This window comes from Geospiza fortis, unplaced genomic scaffold, assembly GCF_000277835.1.
Source record: "Geospiza fortis unplaced genomic scaffold, GeoFor_1.0 scaffold318, whole genome shotgun sequence".
Classification (NCBI taxonomy): domain Eukaryota; kingdom Metazoa; phylum Chordata; class Aves; order Passeriformes; family Thraupidae; genus Geospiza; species Geospiza fortis.
Genome location: NW_005054371.1, coordinates 2,641,314 through 2,658,708, shown reverse-complemented (window position 1 = coordinate 2,658,708; position 17,395 = coordinate 2,641,314). Strand labels below are relative to the sequence as shown.

Below are 17,395 nucleotides of genomic sequence, written 5' to 3'. Positions count from 1 at the left end.
CAGCAGGAACATCTGGAAAAGGTGAACAAAGACAGGTAATCAATATCAGCAATTCTTGAAAGCAACTAGAAACGGATTCTTTTTCATTATACATAGCCTTTTAATATGTTTACCACCCATAGACAGTTTCACAAAACTTAGTATGTAGTTTATATAACCTACCCAGTTAAGGATAGATTTATTTTTAAAAGAAACCACAGCATTTCTTTGTTTTCAGAAATCAGCAGCTTCTAAAAAGACATCAAAGCATTTTAAGATGTTATGAATTCTTCTGACATACCTACAAAACCCAAATGATTTGTCAGAATCTACATGCAAGACTATTTAGCTAGCTTTCTTAGGGCACTCCTTTAAAATATGTGGTTTATAAAACAAGACAAAGTCATTAAGGAGAGAAGACTTCCAGGCTGAACTTTCTGGTGTGTCATATTTCTTCATGCAACCTGGCATCTGAATTAAATCCATTACTCTGCATGAAGAGATCTCAGAAACAGGATATTTGTGCTTTTCATGCTGAGCAGGTTCCCTCCACAGGGTGGCACACAAAGTAACAGAGAAATCCAGCACCCTGTGCCTGATCCCCGTGGCAGGTCTTTTGGCATTTTGCAGAATTAGAGGGGGAAAGCCTTGCTGCCCTGGGTGCAAGCTGCAGAGTGGCTCCCACCCCCGGGGCAGCACTTACGCGGTGCAGCGCGCGCAGCCCTCGGTGCTCTCGGCCGTGGCCTTGCAGCACAGCCAGCTCCCGTTCAGGAAAGCAGAGGGATGGTAAAAGCTCAGCCTCCTCTGGTTGCACCTCGTTACCCGGCAGAGAGCCTCTATCCACTCACTGGCTTCTACACAGTTATTTGCTTGGATATAGAGTGGCTTTTCTCCATGAAGTACTTGAAACATCTGTAGAAGAAACATATTATTCTGCTGAGTAAAAAAATCCAGTTACCGAGCAACTTCAAATATGTTAAAAGATTTCAGTGCTCAGGCAATTCCACAAACTCTAATTAAGACAGAAAGCGAGACAAGGGAGAACAGCAGACTTTTCACCTCTTTCAACTACACAGAGGAGAAAAGCCCCACCAGAACAGCTTCCTGTGTTCTCATCTAAGAAAGAACCCTTATAAATTAGAACAGGATGCATCTTCTGTCCTCTTCATCCACATATCTTTAAGTGTGACCCCAGATTTCACACAGCATGACCTTCATGCTTCAGCAACAGAAGATTGCCAGAAGTCTCTCCTTTAGAGAGACTGGCCTTAGTGACAGCTGTTCTTTTATCACTGTCTCAGATGTTGGGACTGACATAAGAACAGAAATAACTGATGTGTTCCAGGACCAGAATGAGGCCGTGAGCACAGACAACTGCCTCAGCTGATGAAGGGATTGTAGGAAGTTCTCATCAAAAGGAATAAATACAAGTTTGGTAACACTGCATTTCTAGTAGTACATAATATAATTTCAACTGCTTCGTAATAAGGTCATGTAGTTTTAACCTTCATCCCAGAAATTTGGCAAGGGGGGCAAAGTCAAAATCAGTCAGAAACTTGGTGGAGATTGCCAAGTTTCCAGGTTAATTTCCATGTTCAGAATACTTGGAGATACCGCATACAGCTTGTTATTCCTGATCCATAAAAGACCTTTTGCTGAAGTGTTTAGTAATGGGGTTTCATTTACTCTGTAAGCTAATAACAATCTTTTATTTAAAGAACATATCAAGAATTATATATAAACTATCTTTTGACCCACATTTTTCTTGTTGAAGGAGTTCTCATCAAGTTTCTCCACTGCAAGGATGTTTTTGATTGGAATAGTGAAAATTGGTTCTTTATCTGTAAAAAATTGTAAACAGAGGAGTGAAGCAATCTTTAAGAACTGTTTTATAATCTCAGGGCACTGACACTGAAGTTCATGCTCTAATAATATGCATTTTTATTATGGAAAAAATAGGCATGAATCAGACAGAAGCCTCTATTAATCAAGGCAAAAGTAACTAAATGAATCATAGGTATTTTAGGAAAAGAAAAAAATTATGCCATTTTAAAAGCAAAAAAAAGCTACAAACACTTAGACAATATTGAAAAATAAACATAATTGTAAAATAAACATTATTTACCTTGCTGTTTGTGGTATGTGAATTCTCTACTTGTTAGACAGAACCATCGTTTCTTGAAATTCTTTTTACCAATCCGAGTCCTTCCCTGAGCTCTTTTGTACATTTCTCTGTAAAGAGAGAATCAAATGAAACGCAACCATTTCTTCAAAATCATTTATTGAGATAAGACATTATTGGGTACTAAGAATTGTCTAAATTACAAATATAGTAATTTCTACAATATATCAGACATTTCAATAGCATTAATCTGAATCTGGCATTAATGAGAAAAGACTGAAGTCAATTTTGTTACGGACAAAATAAATTCAAGATGTATTCACCCTTCTTTTAGATGTATTGGCTCACTCACACCACTGGGCTCCTTACTCTCAGTAGAGGAAACATCATCCAGGAACTTAAGGAAAAAAACCACAGGGAGTATAAATATACAATATTCAGAAACACAAAAACCCCAAAAGCTATTTTGAAAATATAAATGTACAGTTTCTCCTTTAACAGAACAGTTATTTTATGCAATAGATGAAAATATGTGGCAGGGCCTTGGAACAAATGTAACAAGGGATGCCCAGAGGTCCCACAAGCTTTCTTTAATGAGTTCCTAAACAGCAGAACCAATAACAATTTCTTTTAAAAAATGTACACTTTACTTTTTGAACTAAATTAGCTTAGTTCACTAAGTATAACTCTTGTGTATGGTTTTGCTATGTTGTTTTTTGGTTTGGGGTTTTTTTAATGTCTGAAACACACCATAACTTTTCTTTTTCTCTCTAGTAGAAAACTGAACACTAACACAACTGTTTAATAATGAAGACTGATCAGCTACACCAACAATAAAATACAGTTGAAAGTTACCTTTTTAACAGATTCGGTAAATTTTTCTTCTTGAAATGTTTTGAAAAACTCACACATAAATGTCTCCTTGAAACTTGACTGGAAGAAAAAGTATATTGACATAAATAAACTTTTATATGAACTTTCAATAGACAGAATGTTTGAAATGAGAAAGAATTTTAATAGCCTTACAAGTTTGCTTTTGGTCAAACTTCCCCAGCTCCCCAAAGTCTGGATGGCTTTTGATATAAGAGTTAATGTTCTAGAAGTCTGTGCATCCTAAAACAATGAAAAAAAATTCAGAAGTCATATGTTTTCACAGTTCCAGGTAGAACTGATTAAAAAATTAAAATGTCAAGAAAGATAGTATATTACACAATGTAGTAAATCTGGTACATCTTCATTCCTTTTCTTTCCCCCAAAGGAAAAAGTTGCATGTGAAATATTATCTAGTTTATTAGCTACTGTATAGCACTTAGTATTTTAGTCACTACCACAAGAATTAAGTATTAGTACTGGTGAAACATTTTTACCTATAAAACACGAGAAACCCTCAAATCCTGGAATCATTACTACTCATCTAACAAACCTCTGAACAATAAACATAATGAACTACTGCAGGACAAATGTTCCAGGTTTTCATAATAGAAAGTGAAATTAAAAACTTCATCTTTAATGCTTTTACTTGGTTTTTTTGCCACCTCAGCAATTGCATTTTAATACAGAATTATAAACACAGCCTCCAAAAGTGGCCTTGCTGTTCCCTTTTAGATGTTTAACCTTCAAGTGTTAAAATCCTGTAATTTTTTTTACTCAAAAATCTGGATAATGTCAAAGCAATGAATTTGGGTAAGTGTATCTTTTTCTTTTGAAGGCACAACACACCTAAGTAAATAAATTAAGGTAATAATGATAACCTCTGGAGAAGCAGATTTCATACATTTTCTGTATTTAATATGAAAAATAATACAGGTTTTTTGATCTTGATATTCCTGTTTTTGAAATTGTTTTATACTGTGTATCTACTTGACAAACAAAAATAGAAAATCTGCCAAGCCATTGCAACTAGTGGAGTCCAGGACAAATATACCAACCAATTACTGGATAATGCTACAACCTCTGCTTAAGACCCACATGGCAATAAATGTCTGGATATTTAATTTCCTTGGTGGAAGAACCAAGGCAGTTTAGGCCTAAACCTTAAAGGACCCTCAGTCATGTTGTTATTTCACCCAGAAGCACATTCCCAAAAAAAGCACAGCATCTTTAATATTGAAAGCTCTTCCACATCATTTGAGAACACCCCATAAAGACTGAAATATCTGATGCTTACAGAATGGTAAATATCTTGTTTCCTTTGGGAACTGAACCTAGAGACATTTAGTCATCTTATTTCCCAGTTACTGAAAGTATCTTATGCCTTCCCAAGCCAACAGCTCCGACAGTATGAATAAAACAGAACAAAGCTTCACAAGACTTACTGGATGGTGAGGTCGTAAATGAAAAGTATGAGGTGAGACTACGGCTACAGCAAAGAAACGAAGAAACACAAAGCTGCTCACTGCAGAATACTGTACATGAGGGTCATCTGCAGAGAAAAACCATGAAATGTAACATGCACTGAACTTAGGAAACCATGAAGACAGTTAACATAAAAATCCTTAAGAAGATAACATCAGAGGAGACATTCATATTTTAAAATAGAATAGAAAAATCAATGAAGCGCATGAAATGAGAAAGGTGGTCATGGTAAGAAGTGTTCTCCTTATAGTGGAGTGTTTACTGCTAATTTATCTGAAAAGAAGTTCTATTCCCATACAACTGGCTCATCAGCTCCACTGGGAGAAACAATGAGATGATTGCAAGCATTTACATACACAGTTGATTAGGTCTGGCTGGATGCTGCACCCAGAGACAAAACACTGCAGCAACTGCCTCTAAACTCTGGGGCTACTGGATTCTTTCACCTGGAAAGCCACTCACTGATAATTCAAATACATTAATGCTGCATGACAAATACAGTCAACACATAGGAACAAATATAATTGCAATTCTGAGCTGCATCATAAACCCCTGCTGTTATATAATTTTGATGATCTAAATGAGAATTTTCTCATTAAATCTTTTGGGTATATCTGCTTTTATACTGGGAAAACCAGTGAGGTCACACGCTTACTCTAATGACCACTTCAATCTGATCTGGTAAGTCAGCTTTTCTGAAAGGACTGTCTAAACTAGAGCAATTTATGGCTCAGTTTCTGTGATAAACATGAATCAGTGAAACGCTCTACATTATGAGGAGCATATTCTTCACCTGTAGCTTATTACAGGACATTTCAGATTTTAATTGACTCAAGTGTGAGTACTTCAGACCCACAATATTACTCCTATATTAAAAGCATTCTGCAAGAATAAAGCTATTCTAATACTGGTCATATTTACAAACCCAATAAATAATTTTTATCATCCACCCTCCTCAAAACTACCCATAACTAGTTTAGCTATAGCAGTACTAAAGCTAACTTCACTGAACTATGAACGTGCTGGCCATTGTTAACAGAGTGACAGTTCATGTAAAGATGCAAATGCTAAATTGATTTTCAAGTTCACATCTTGCTTCTTTAGAAGCAACAAACAGAACAGCTCTTCAAAATTTTAAGTATCTTTCAAATAAGTCACTTCCTGTACTATTTGTGCTTTTCTACTATTATCTTGTACTCTTCTGATGACTTCTTGTTTGCTGCTGTCTTGCAGTTTCTGACTTGATATATTTTTGTGTCAGGAAACAAAAAATGTCTCGACTGACCACAAAGTTTCACTCTAATTTACAGCCTGACAGAAAAACAAATGCCTGTCAAAGTTCAGGGCACAGCCTTGGACAAGATAAGAATTTTAACAATCCCTATAAGGTAACCGCAGAAGTTTTCAGTCTGAACACCACTTTCAGAAGTTCTTAGAGAACACTTACTTGGAAATCTTTTGGCAGCCAGATGCCTCAAAGAATAAAACACATCACACATTAGTGTAGGACAACTTATACTCGACCGCACTATTTCACGGAACACTTTGTCCACATAATAGCGGAGATTTTCCTGCAATTATGAAAAAAGGTATTTTTTAAGATCATGAACATTCATATTTCTCCTTTTCTTTTCCCTGGGCACAAATGTAACACTGTCTGATTATTGAATACTGAATTCTAGTACAGTGCATATTTTAAAAGCCTCATAATGTTTATATGGCATTACTACTGTTAATGATATTTAATGATATTTACTTTAAAGTATATAAGCAGTGTCTAGCAATATAAACTACCTATCAATACCTGGTTTTGTCATTTGACAACAAGGAAGGAACACTTCCCATGTCTATCAAGTGAACGTTAACTTTATTGCAGCAACTGTTGCCTTAAACATCAGCATACTCTGGTAAGAGGGAAGCAGCCAGCAAAACTTCAATGAAAAATGCCAGAGCGCTTCTAATTAGGTACATCAATCTAGATGCTGAGTATAGCACATCAGGAATCAGAACAACCAAAAAAACTGGTAAGAATGACTGTCATCTTTAGCTTCTCCTCTCTGTCCCATTTTCCACTGGACTTTTCCATTGCTGTCTTCATAAAGAGGAGTAAGAAAATACAGCTTATTCTTGGTTTACTCTGAAAACAGTTATATTGCTACTATGAGTTACTCATTTGCCATTACAAAGACTGCTTTTAAAAATGCTTCTTTCAGATTTTAAGACCAGTTGGTAAACTCACCATATTAATTTCCACATTATCCCCCTCTCTTAATTTGATGGGATCTATTTCACAGGGTTTAGGTGACTCACATATCTGAAAGAAACAAACAAAACTATAGGAGTTCAATTTTTCAGACAAAGTATGGAAATGCCCCCATTAAAAACCAGATTCTTATACTTAGGAATAAAATTCTAAATAGGTCCTAACCATTTCTAACAACATGCAATGACCATCCTCACTTTTCTTTGTGCCTTTTCAAATGGATTGATTGCATAAAGCATCACATGGGCAAATTCTGCAATGTGTTGGAGGCTGCAAAGACTTTCATTGACTGTTTTGAAGCATCTGGAACATAAATGACCAAACTCCTCCCACTAAACTTCAGCAATTATTGCTCAATTAATTTTTCCTCTAGGATTCCCCTACCTGAGTGATTCCTACCACAGAGCTGAAACAGGAATGTCTATCTCACAGAGAAGGATACCACAGGGGGCTGAGCTTCCCCAAAAAAGGCTCAGCAGGATAACATACCTCATCAATAACAGGTTTCAAAGTAACCTTTAGGTAGTGCTTCCCCACTATTTTCATCATTTCATCCACACATCGAGTTGCTAATGAGTTGCCTCTGAAGATTGTGTTTGCTTCTCTGCAAGAAAAGAAATTATTTTATTTGAATAGAGAAATAACAAGTTCAGTAAAAAAATTCAATTTATACTCTATCTTGCTATTAAATATTTTAAAAAATATTTGTAATATATTTTAATCAGGAATCCCAGAACACATGCACCGAGCTTCCAATGGCACTCAGTAACAAAAAGAGTATAAACAAGAATATTATCACAGCAATTAACAAACCTAGGAACATAAATAAAACCACAAGAAAAAACTTAAGAAATCTTATACAATTAAAGTTACAGTGCAGTGTGGAACATGAGAAAGAACAACAGGAGAAAATTCCACATTAATGAAAATTGTACCTCAGCATTATACAATTCCTCCTGCAGTAGTCATGGTGAAAAAAAAATCTGGAGCCATAGCACACTGCTACACTACACCAATAAACCCAGACACTTAAACCAAAAGATAATTTAATCCAAGGTTATATTTTTATTCATTATAATTGTTGAAGAAAACTGACAGCCAGATGTGCAAAGTGTATCTTTCTAATCTGAGAGATTTAGTTTAAGCTGCCTTTGTTACAGTTCAATTACAATGGAATGTGTGTACTAAAATGCAGTTTAGAAAATTATTTTCTATGAGTCACCTCTTTCTACGCAGTTAAGCTGTCTTGCAATATTTAAATCAAGACTAAGTGCTTTGAAATGAACTGTCCTGTGTGACAAAATCCCTGCCACACCTCCACTGGACATGACCGGGCAGTGCACTGGTTGCTACTCACATCTGCCTTATTTCTCTCCTAACCACAGAGCTGCAAATTCACAGACCATATGCTGCTACTTGGAAAAACTCCCGTGCCTCCTACCTGCAAGGCATGCAGGCCACATTCTGAATTACACGGCATCTTTGCAGAAAAAGAGTGGCCTTCATTTAAGCCACATGTTAAAGGAAACAGGGTAAGATTTTCAGCAATTTAAAGATGTTCCATCTAAGTTTATAAGTTTTGATACAATGCACAATAAAATTTGAGGAGTGGCCAAATAAAGACATCTAAAATAAAAACTATGTACTCTAAGATAAAGTTTTACCAAACTGCCCAGCACCCTTAACTCTGACTCCCAGCTTCAAAATTATTTTAATGAATGTTTTTAAAAATTATCATTAAAAGATTAATATATTTAGTCAGTTTTACATGAGAGAAGGAAACCAAAGGGCTTACTTATCAGCGTTGCATCGTGAAGCCCTGTGAAACTCTAAGATTAATTTTAGAAAGCATGACATCAATAAACATGAAATACATACTGGGTGTCCCTCAGATCTAGTTCTGCCACTGCTGCAACAAAGGGAACCAGCTTATGGTGGTGCAGCAACAGCCGTACCAGGGGCAGCACAGCATCGCACTTGTCTCGACACACCTCACTCAGAATGTAGGCAGCAGATGCAGAAATGGGCTGTGAGAAAGCAGAATACAAACTCTGAGTAAAGTAGTTAAATGTTCCTTGTGTATTTAAAAAAGTACAGATCAAATCTAATGACATAGTTTGTTAACAGAAAGATTCAGTATCTGCTGTGTAACATGGAAATTAAAAGCTTTGATTCCAGAGATACTTAAGTGAAAATTAGATTTATCTACTGTATAAATACATTTAAGAAGGGAATTCAGTAGCTACTCATCCTTCTCATTCTCCCTGAAGGGTTACACTATGGCTTTGTCACAAACCCAAAAAGCAGTTGTTTTACTACCAAGTCATGTATCTTTATAGGAGTTTTAAAACTACAATCAGGGGACATTAAAATAAAGTTCTCACCTTCTAAAGTGTTTGCTGCCACTGTACAGTTGGGAATTTCAACACAAAAACTAAATTATTTCAGTAGAAAAGACCACTGCTGACTGCTGCTACCTATATACTCAGCTATTGCTGAATTCCAGTGAAGCAGTATTTGAATATGGGCCAGCAAAAACTTGAGTCACACCTGCTTTCTCTATCTTTCCTCTCCTCTGTCAGTACTTCACTAACACTGAATTGATGAAAAGCTGCAAAAGACCTAAGAATATAAAGTCTGGTTACTACGATTTGATTCCTGCCCCAGTGTTATGCAAATACTCCACCACACTTCCCTCTTTGTCACCATGTCCTGGTGAGAAATCCAGTCATATTGATTAACATCCTGGGGAAGGCAATTCAGAAGTAGAATCTGAAATACATTCTGAAGTAGATCCTTTTTGTTAATTATCTGCCCTTCAGTGCCAATAACGAATCAGCGTCCCTGGAAAACCTCTAAATCCAAGAAGCCAATAGAGGCCAATGGAAAAATACAAAGTCGAAAAGAGCAACCAAAAAGAAAAAAGTATTTTATCTCCTCCAGGCACATAGCACAGATTATTTTCCTGTCTCCACTGGTTCTTCTAAAATAAGAAGAAAATCCTGGTACTTTGGAGCAAAAGCAAGAGCTCTAGAAGCTGTTCATCTGGGTGTGACAGAAGTAATTTATACATAGAAACAAAACCAATTATCTAGATATGAGTAATTCATATTGTCTCACAACTGCATAATCCATTTGTAATTTTCACTTAAATGAAATTTTCAACAAAAGTACCTGAATATCTGAAGATTTTAGCAGCAAGTTCCTTAGAGAAGTGTAGTACTCAGATGGAAGTACACAGTCTTCAGTGTAACAGATATTTAATCTGAGTGATCCCAAATCATCAGTTTTTGAAGACTTGTTTCCGTTTTCTCTTGGCTGAAGTAAGTACCTGTAAGCAACAGGACAATTATAAAATATCAGATCCCTATTTCATTCATTTGACTAATTCCATAATAAAGCAAAGTATCACATTTAACTATTTCAGTATACATGCATTGTATCTGAAAACTGGCAAAAACTTCACAAAAAACCCCCCTTGAGACACAAAAGTAAAAACATAAGCAGCATTTAATTAATCCTTAACACATAATGGAACTTATATTTATTTTCTCACATCTCTGCAAACAGTATAATAGGATATACTTTTTGTAGGTTAACAGGGAATAGCAGGAATAGTTTGAGATTACACTAGGCCATCTAATTTTACATCTAGATTGTATTTAGGGTGTTGGACACTGCAGGTGAAACAGGTAATGTGAAGAGTTAAAATGGTCCTGTCTAAGAACAGAAAAAACACATAATATTAACAGGAGGTGCAGCCCTACAAAAACGTTAACATCTTTTAAGTGGTGTCACAGTAGTTTTAATACTCACTCCAACAAACTGAAACCCCATCTCCAAATATTCTTTTACAATCATGTATATCTGGACCTCTACAACCAGGAGATCAGACTTAATTTTTCATAATCAGATGCAGTGTCCATGAAAGCATGCTAACATAAAATAAAACTGATTTACCAGGAGAACCTCTCCTTAACAGCATGACTCCTAGGCTTATTTTCCAAATATTTAGTAGTACAGATAATTTCTCTGCTGCACTTCAGCTGCATTCAAAACCATATTACACAAATTAGCAATAGTATGAAAGATTTGTTATTTTTAATCACAGAACTGTATTTGATAAGCAGATCATACCTGGGTACGAGGATGTTCAGTGCAAGGTGTGCCTACAACACATATTAGCAGACACACTCTAGAGAACTAGACATATGTTAGGGCAATTCAAAAAGCTATACAAACACAGCTCACAGGCAATGAGCCCATGCTGATACAATCTTTCTCTCTGCAGGCTGTTAACAGAGGCCTGTTTTTATGTTAATACGGTCACACAGCTGTACATGAGACACTGGCAGAACGGTGTATTGCAGACACCGTGCAAAAAACCAGAAACTCCAACACAAACACCTACAGGATCACATTCAAGCACCAAGAATCTGAGTTCAGCCTGCAAGACACTTGGAGCCTGAGGTGGGTACATGGAGCAGAGCCATAATGGCTCCTGGCCAAGACCTGTGTTACATTTAGTTCCTATTTACACATGTCCTTCCCATCTGTTTTCTGGGTGGATATGAAAGTGCTTCCTCCATGCTTTTTCCTGTACTGAAAGGTTCACTAAAAGCAGAATATTTTACACACTTGGAGGCACTCAAATCCCTTGCACTCATGCCTTCCTGCTGCTAAGCATTTGGGACAGCAAAGGAGCTAGAGATGGGCTCCTGCTTCCAAAAACATCAGAAAGGAGGGTGCTGTGATGTCCCACACAGAAGTGTTTCCTTCCTGAACTCCCTTCATACCTCACCCTTCCAGCTCCTGTGCCTGCTCCCCGATATGATGTTGGACTGGCTCTAGAAGATACTTCCAGAGTCTCCCCAAGGAAGAGAAAACAGCCATACTTAATGATCAAACAAACTCTCCATTGATCATTCTGGAAGTCTGACTTAGGAACTGAATTACGAGTGATGCAATTCTGAGAAGCTCCAGTTTTGCTGGGTAGGCTGAAGAGCACACAGAGATCACTGAAATCCAGCAACCTGACCAAAAGACAGTTACAGTCCATCTTCCCCTCACTCTCCACATTTCCCCTTCAAACACCAACTATTCTGCAACTAGGTGCAGACATGGGGAAGAGCAGAGCTAAATGTACCTACTGACAAGCCTTATTTATTGAGCAGGGAAACTCTAGAAACCTGTTTCACCTAGCTTAGAACAGGAAGACATGGTTTATCGAATAGGTAGAATAAAACATATCCTTTGCAAAAAAAAAAAAACGTGCAAGACAAGCAAATTCACTTCTGAATCATCATTTCTCACCATGCTTGAAAGGAATCATTTCTTAACACCTTCACAGGAACTTTAATTTCTCCTAGAAAGATGTCTTGTACCAGATTCCCATTATTCCATAGGTCAACCCTGAAAACAAGAACATTGCTTAATTTTCTTTTCTCCCAGAGAGAAATAAGCAAGTTTACAATAACTGCCTTACAGCACTAATCCACATGCATGCAGGCAGCAAATGTTAGAAATCTCAGTCCATTCTAAATAAACCAAGAAGACTCAAACAAGTGGCTTATTAATCCACAAAGAACAGATAAAGAAACAAACAGTGAAAGTTAAGACTTGCAGACCTTGCATCAGTAAATAAAAGTGATTTGGCACAATGTATGACTTCTGCTCAGTCTCCACCCCCAAAACTGTGCACATTTCTTCTCAGGTAATTCAAGTGAACTTTTTAACCAATATATTTACGTATCTACCTAACTGCTAGAGTCTGGGACACTGCAATGCCACACCAAGACATGCGCTTGTTTCTCCAAGCAGCAGCTCGTACGCTTACAACCTCCAACGGAATCCGGCTCCACACATGCACCCTGGTTTGTTCTATTACTTCTTACCTCTCTGACATTTCTGACAGACAGCAGTTGTTAAGAACAAAAAAAAAAACAAACAAAAAAAAAGACAACTAGATTTGTTGGGGCATGACTATTTTTCTAAATATATTTGCATCTACAATGAAATATACATTTCTAATTAATGAAGCTAATAGTTAAAAACACACATACCAAGTTAGTTCTAGAATGGCTATGTGGATTAACTGCTAAATCATTCTTCTGATGCCTGTTAGGAAACATATGCTGACCTTGAAGACTTTCTGTCATTCAGCAAATTTGGTGCATGTATGTGCAGGAGCACAAGAAAGAAAAGAAACTGAGTACAGGGCTCTCTGCAGTTCTAACTACATTGCATAAACACAGAAAGACCTGCTCTGAGGGTAAAGCAGCAGAAAAGGGGAACATACTTTGAGTACTTGCGTTTGCAAGGAAAAGATGAAAGACAAATGTTCCTCTAAAAAGCAAAGTGAAATTTTAAGAATCTCGTAAAAGAGGCTTTCTCTCCTCTTTTTTTATTAAACCAACCAACTATATTTGAAACTATAGACTAGGATCAGGTAAGCTGATATCCTTCAGTACAAGTTCTCTTACCAATATTCTGCCCAAATAAGTATAATTTGATGTACGTACTCATACCTCTTTACTCACAGCACAGGAAGTAAGTTTAGGCTGCTAGACACACTCAACCACTATTTACTTCAAAACAAAAAAACTCATCTTCAGTAAGAAAAACAAGTAAAAAAAAAGAAATTTTCTATGTCATCTTTTCTACAAGTCTGATCAGTAATTCTGTGAAGCTACACTAAGATAAAACAAGTATTTATTGTCTTGATGATAAAACATTATGATTTATTAATGATTCTATGAAATCACTTTCTAATCCACATAACTTACCTGACTTCTAATTTCTCAATATCTTCTTCTTCCACCTGAAACTGGGACTTTTTGGTGTAACTGCTGGACCTGGTCACCTGCAAGTAAATTCCTCCTATTAACACATTTTTTGTATTATGGATATCAAAAATCAAAGAAATCCCTCCATGCCTCTAGCATAGGTAAATAGCTACTGTTCCTTATACAAAGGAAAAAGGTCAGTTGGCCAAACAAACTGCCTTTTTCCAGAAAGCAGGAAAAAATGGGTCAAGAAGGGTTCATGGTGGAACCCTCTGAAGGCTGATAAATGAGGGAATTACAGTATAGATCTACTAGAAAAAACAACAAGTAGTATGACATGAAACTGGCAAAATTTTTTTTTTCTTTTAGCATGAGCCCTATGAAAGCATTGAAGTCAGTTCTGAAATGTTTGAAGAAACAACAAATAGGAAACCCACTCTTCTTGCCCTAGTTACAACACAACCGTAACCTCTCAGCTACACTTTCCTCATTTCTTGACTGACTGCATTCTTAATTTAACTCCAATAAATCATAAGTCAAAAAGTTACCAGAGTGGTTTGGATTACATTTTTATCCTAATATCTAACTTCTTAAGAAATCACACTCAGTATTCTTGAGCAGGTCAACTGAGACACACACAGGCACTGAAACTGTGCATAGGTATGAAACTATTTCTCACTCAAGTCCCACAGAAGGGTTTACTTGAGGCACATGCAAGAGTTGTACTCCTTCCAATTCTCAGTACAGCACGCTTTAAATGCAAATCTGATTTTTATTACTGACACAAATCAGATGAAAATTTAAACTCATAGTTTCTTTGTCACATAACTCATGTAGAATTGAAATCAACTCCTAAATAACAATGAAGTTAACTTTTTAAAATAAAATAAAACTTTTTTGGGTATAATCACGATATTAGTTTATTAAATAAATAAGTTGTTTGGGTTTTTTAGGTCAAGCTTGAAAATATTTAAATAGAAGTCCATGGGATAGGTTAAGTTAACTCCAGATGGCAACAAATTATATATAAAGTGATTCAACACAGGGAATTGCCTTCATAAATGTGCTTGTGAGAAAGTAATTTCTCACACAGCAACTGGAGGAGAATGCTATTGTCTGGCAGACAGAAATTTAAGTATGTCATCCACTTACATTTGAGAGGCCAGTTAAAGCTCTTCAATTTGCCTGAAGAGAGCTTTCTGCATTAGGTATTGCTATGCAGCTTGCTTAAAAATATCTGAAGGGTTGCATAAAATAGATAAACAGGAAGAACAGCACACAAAAAGTTACCTCAAAATAAAACGTTTCGTTAAACTGCGGATTGCTTGTTTTCTTCTTAACTTTGGTCTTCTTTTGGTCATTCCTGTTCCAATGTGGTAAAATTTTTACCATAGACAACTTAAACACACAATTATAAAGACATTCTATTGTCAAGAAGGACCCATGCATTTAAGTTAAAACATTTTTTGTTATTCTACAATTTACTTTGATCAATGAGGAAAATCTTAAAATGAAATTAGTTCATCTTCACAACACAGTTTAAAGAGTTAACATTTTAAATGCTGTATCTAGCTAGTCGCGCATCTATCCAACTCAAAGGTTGTATTTACTTTCACAAACAGGTAAAACTTACATATATTAATTAAAACACATGAACAATTTCTAATGCATTTAAAATTTAATGTCTTTACCACTGCCTGAAGGTAATGAGCACACTTTTCCTTGTCTTGTTCAACTGCAGTTTCTGTTTTTCCCACCCTCTTTTGCTGGTGAAATACCCACAGACAGAGGCTTACACCCAAGACACTGAAGGTTTTCTTTGAAACCAACTGCTGCTCATGTTAGATATGAAGCAGCACAGGGTCAAACAAAACAACTGTCCCCACTTCCTTGTAAAATTAAAAAAAAAACCAACCCACAAGTTTTATAAAGGAATACAGTTTTATTTATTTATTTACTTAGCAAAGGGCTGTGGCAGTATAAAACGGTTTTCCAAAAGAAAGAAATATAAAATACGTGAGAAAAACAGACAAGGGAGAAGAAAAACTGCCCTGAGTATCAACTACCTATTTTCAGGCACTGGACATATAAATATTCCAGTCATGGTACATGAGTCACACATGCATAAGATTGGAAAATCTCAACCAGGAATTCCTGTCAGATTTGCACATATATGCCCATACTAACAGGGTAAATCTTTTGTGGGACCAACATTCTCCCACTTCCATCCATACATAGGACTCAAACAGAAAATGTATGTCAATTTACCTTCTTTGCCATTTGGCCCCATGATTCCTAAGTGTAATGGGTGAGCCTCCCTAGACCTCTTAGGAAAAACCCAAACAAACAAGCTAAACAAAAAATCCCCCAAGCCAAACCTAAAAAATGTGATTGTTTATTACCGAGGAGAAAAAAATGCTCCATGCAGAGCTTACTCAGGGACAACTCTTCTAAAGTCTTTAAGCCAAGCAAGCCTGGTACAACACATCCTGGCACTGTGCTCACAAAGGCAATTCCTCAGCACAGGAGAAAGGAAAGGGTCTGATGTGGCAAAAAAGAAGCAACTGAAACTTATCCTCCTTATTGCGCAGGGACTTGGGCGTAGTCAATGTGTGGGATGGGGGATTTTTCTTAAATGAAAAAACCCAGCAGTTATTGAGGATTACTGGTCCCAAACAAGGAGATATTTGAACTGTGTGGACACTGAACACAGCATCCCAAAGGTGTTCCAAAACCTGTCCTCTCTCATCTTCTCCCAATCACTACACATCTGCTGCAAAGAAACCCACACAGGAAAAACAGGGAAGAGAGGAAGGTGAGAGAGCAACTAACTGCATCACAACATACAGGAATTTCACATAAATTAACAGGAAGTACAGTGCAGAAATCCAATACAAAACAGAAAAAAAAAAAGAAAGAACTGAGTCATAAGTGGCTCTTGACTAGTGCAAACAATTCAGACAGACCAAACACCATCCCAGTCTGGAGCATATGGCAGGGAAGGGAGAGAACAGTATCCATGGAGATGTGATGTACACATGAGAGCACTGGAAGATTTTTCTGCGTTTTAAACATTTTGCTTAAAACCTATGACTTTCTTTTCCAATTCAACAGCACAGCATTTTTAGATTTATTCATTTTATATTAAAATGTTACCTGGAAGGCCCCACCAGAGAGACTGTTGCATAAGGATCACAATTCTGTCCATTTATAAGAGGTAACCCATGGCACTCCTTTATGCTACAAAGAAAAGGCAAACAATAGATCAGTGAAGAAATTATTTGGCTTAAAAAAAATAAAATCCAAACAATGCTTGCTTTTTGAAAACTTTTTGTCCTGCTGTATAACACACAGATATAGCTATACACTGATCCAACATGCTGCATGTACTCAAAGATCATCTCTAGATGGTAACACAAAATAATACTCAAGTATACAGTCAGACCTGGGGGGCTCTCTGAGAACAAAAGTCTTGGAACTGCTTTGATAAAGACACTCCAGTATCACACATAAATGACAAAATCCTAAGTAAAATGAACTGCTATATCTTGGGAAAATTTGCAGATTTCATTAACTTAAATTTGATTTCTCAAGGCCCACAAAAAGCTATCTGGCCTCAACCAATGGCAGCAACTATATCTGGAAGGCATTGAAATAGATTGAAATATTTAATTTTGGATAAATTACATTCTGAGTTATACTAAGAAATGAAAAGTCAAATCCTGAAATTATGTTTAAAATAAAACATCTGAAACTATCATAGTATATCATTCTAGCTCTATCTTTGAAACAGTGCCTAAGGTTTATTTTCAATCTTTTTTCACAATAGTCCATGTTCAGGGTTAAATTACCATCAAGGTTAAATAGCCCTTTTAAAAATTCTTGTTTCTT

The 17,395-nt window shown here is 36.5% G+C and overlaps 1 protein-coding gene across 2 annotated transcripts in view; it reads right to left on the bottom strand.

The window, feature by feature from the left end:
• Positions 1-17,395, bottom strand: part of RASA2 (RAS p21 protein activator 2) — a 36,851-nt gene that overhangs the window by 2,935 nt on the left and 16,521 nt on the right. The window contains exons 5-21 of one of the 2 annotated variants that reach the window (XM_031060050.1): positions 16,661-16,744; positions 14,795-14,867; positions 13,505-13,581; positions 12,033-12,131; positions 9,894-10,050; positions 8,598-8,746; positions 7,209-7,323; positions 6,696-6,770; positions 5,904-6,027; positions 4,417-4,523; positions 3,128-3,214; positions 2,957-3,034; positions 2,425-2,498; positions 2,105-2,211; positions 1,738-1,820; positions 683-891; positions 1-14 (exon numbers count right to left, since the gene is read on the bottom strand). In XM_031060050.1, the coding sequence (XP_030915910.1) occupies positions 1-14; positions 683-891; positions 1,738-1,820; positions 2,105-2,211; positions 2,425-2,498; positions 2,957-3,034; positions 3,128-3,214; positions 4,417-4,523; positions 5,904-6,027; positions 6,696-6,770; positions 7,209-7,323; positions 8,598-8,746; positions 9,894-10,050; positions 12,033-12,131; positions 13,505-13,581; positions 14,795-14,867; positions 16,661-16,744 (1,712 nt within the window). Of the gene's footprint in view, positions 16-682; positions 892-1,737; positions 1,821-2,104; positions 2,212-2,424; positions 2,499-2,956; positions 3,035-3,127; positions 3,215-4,416; positions 4,524-5,903; positions 6,028-6,695; positions 6,771-7,208; positions 7,324-8,597; positions 8,747-9,893; positions 10,051-12,032; positions 12,132-13,504; positions 13,582-14,794; positions 14,868-16,660; positions 16,745-17,395 lie in introns of both variants that reach the window. The other variant, XM_031060049.1, reaches the window with a different exon arrangement.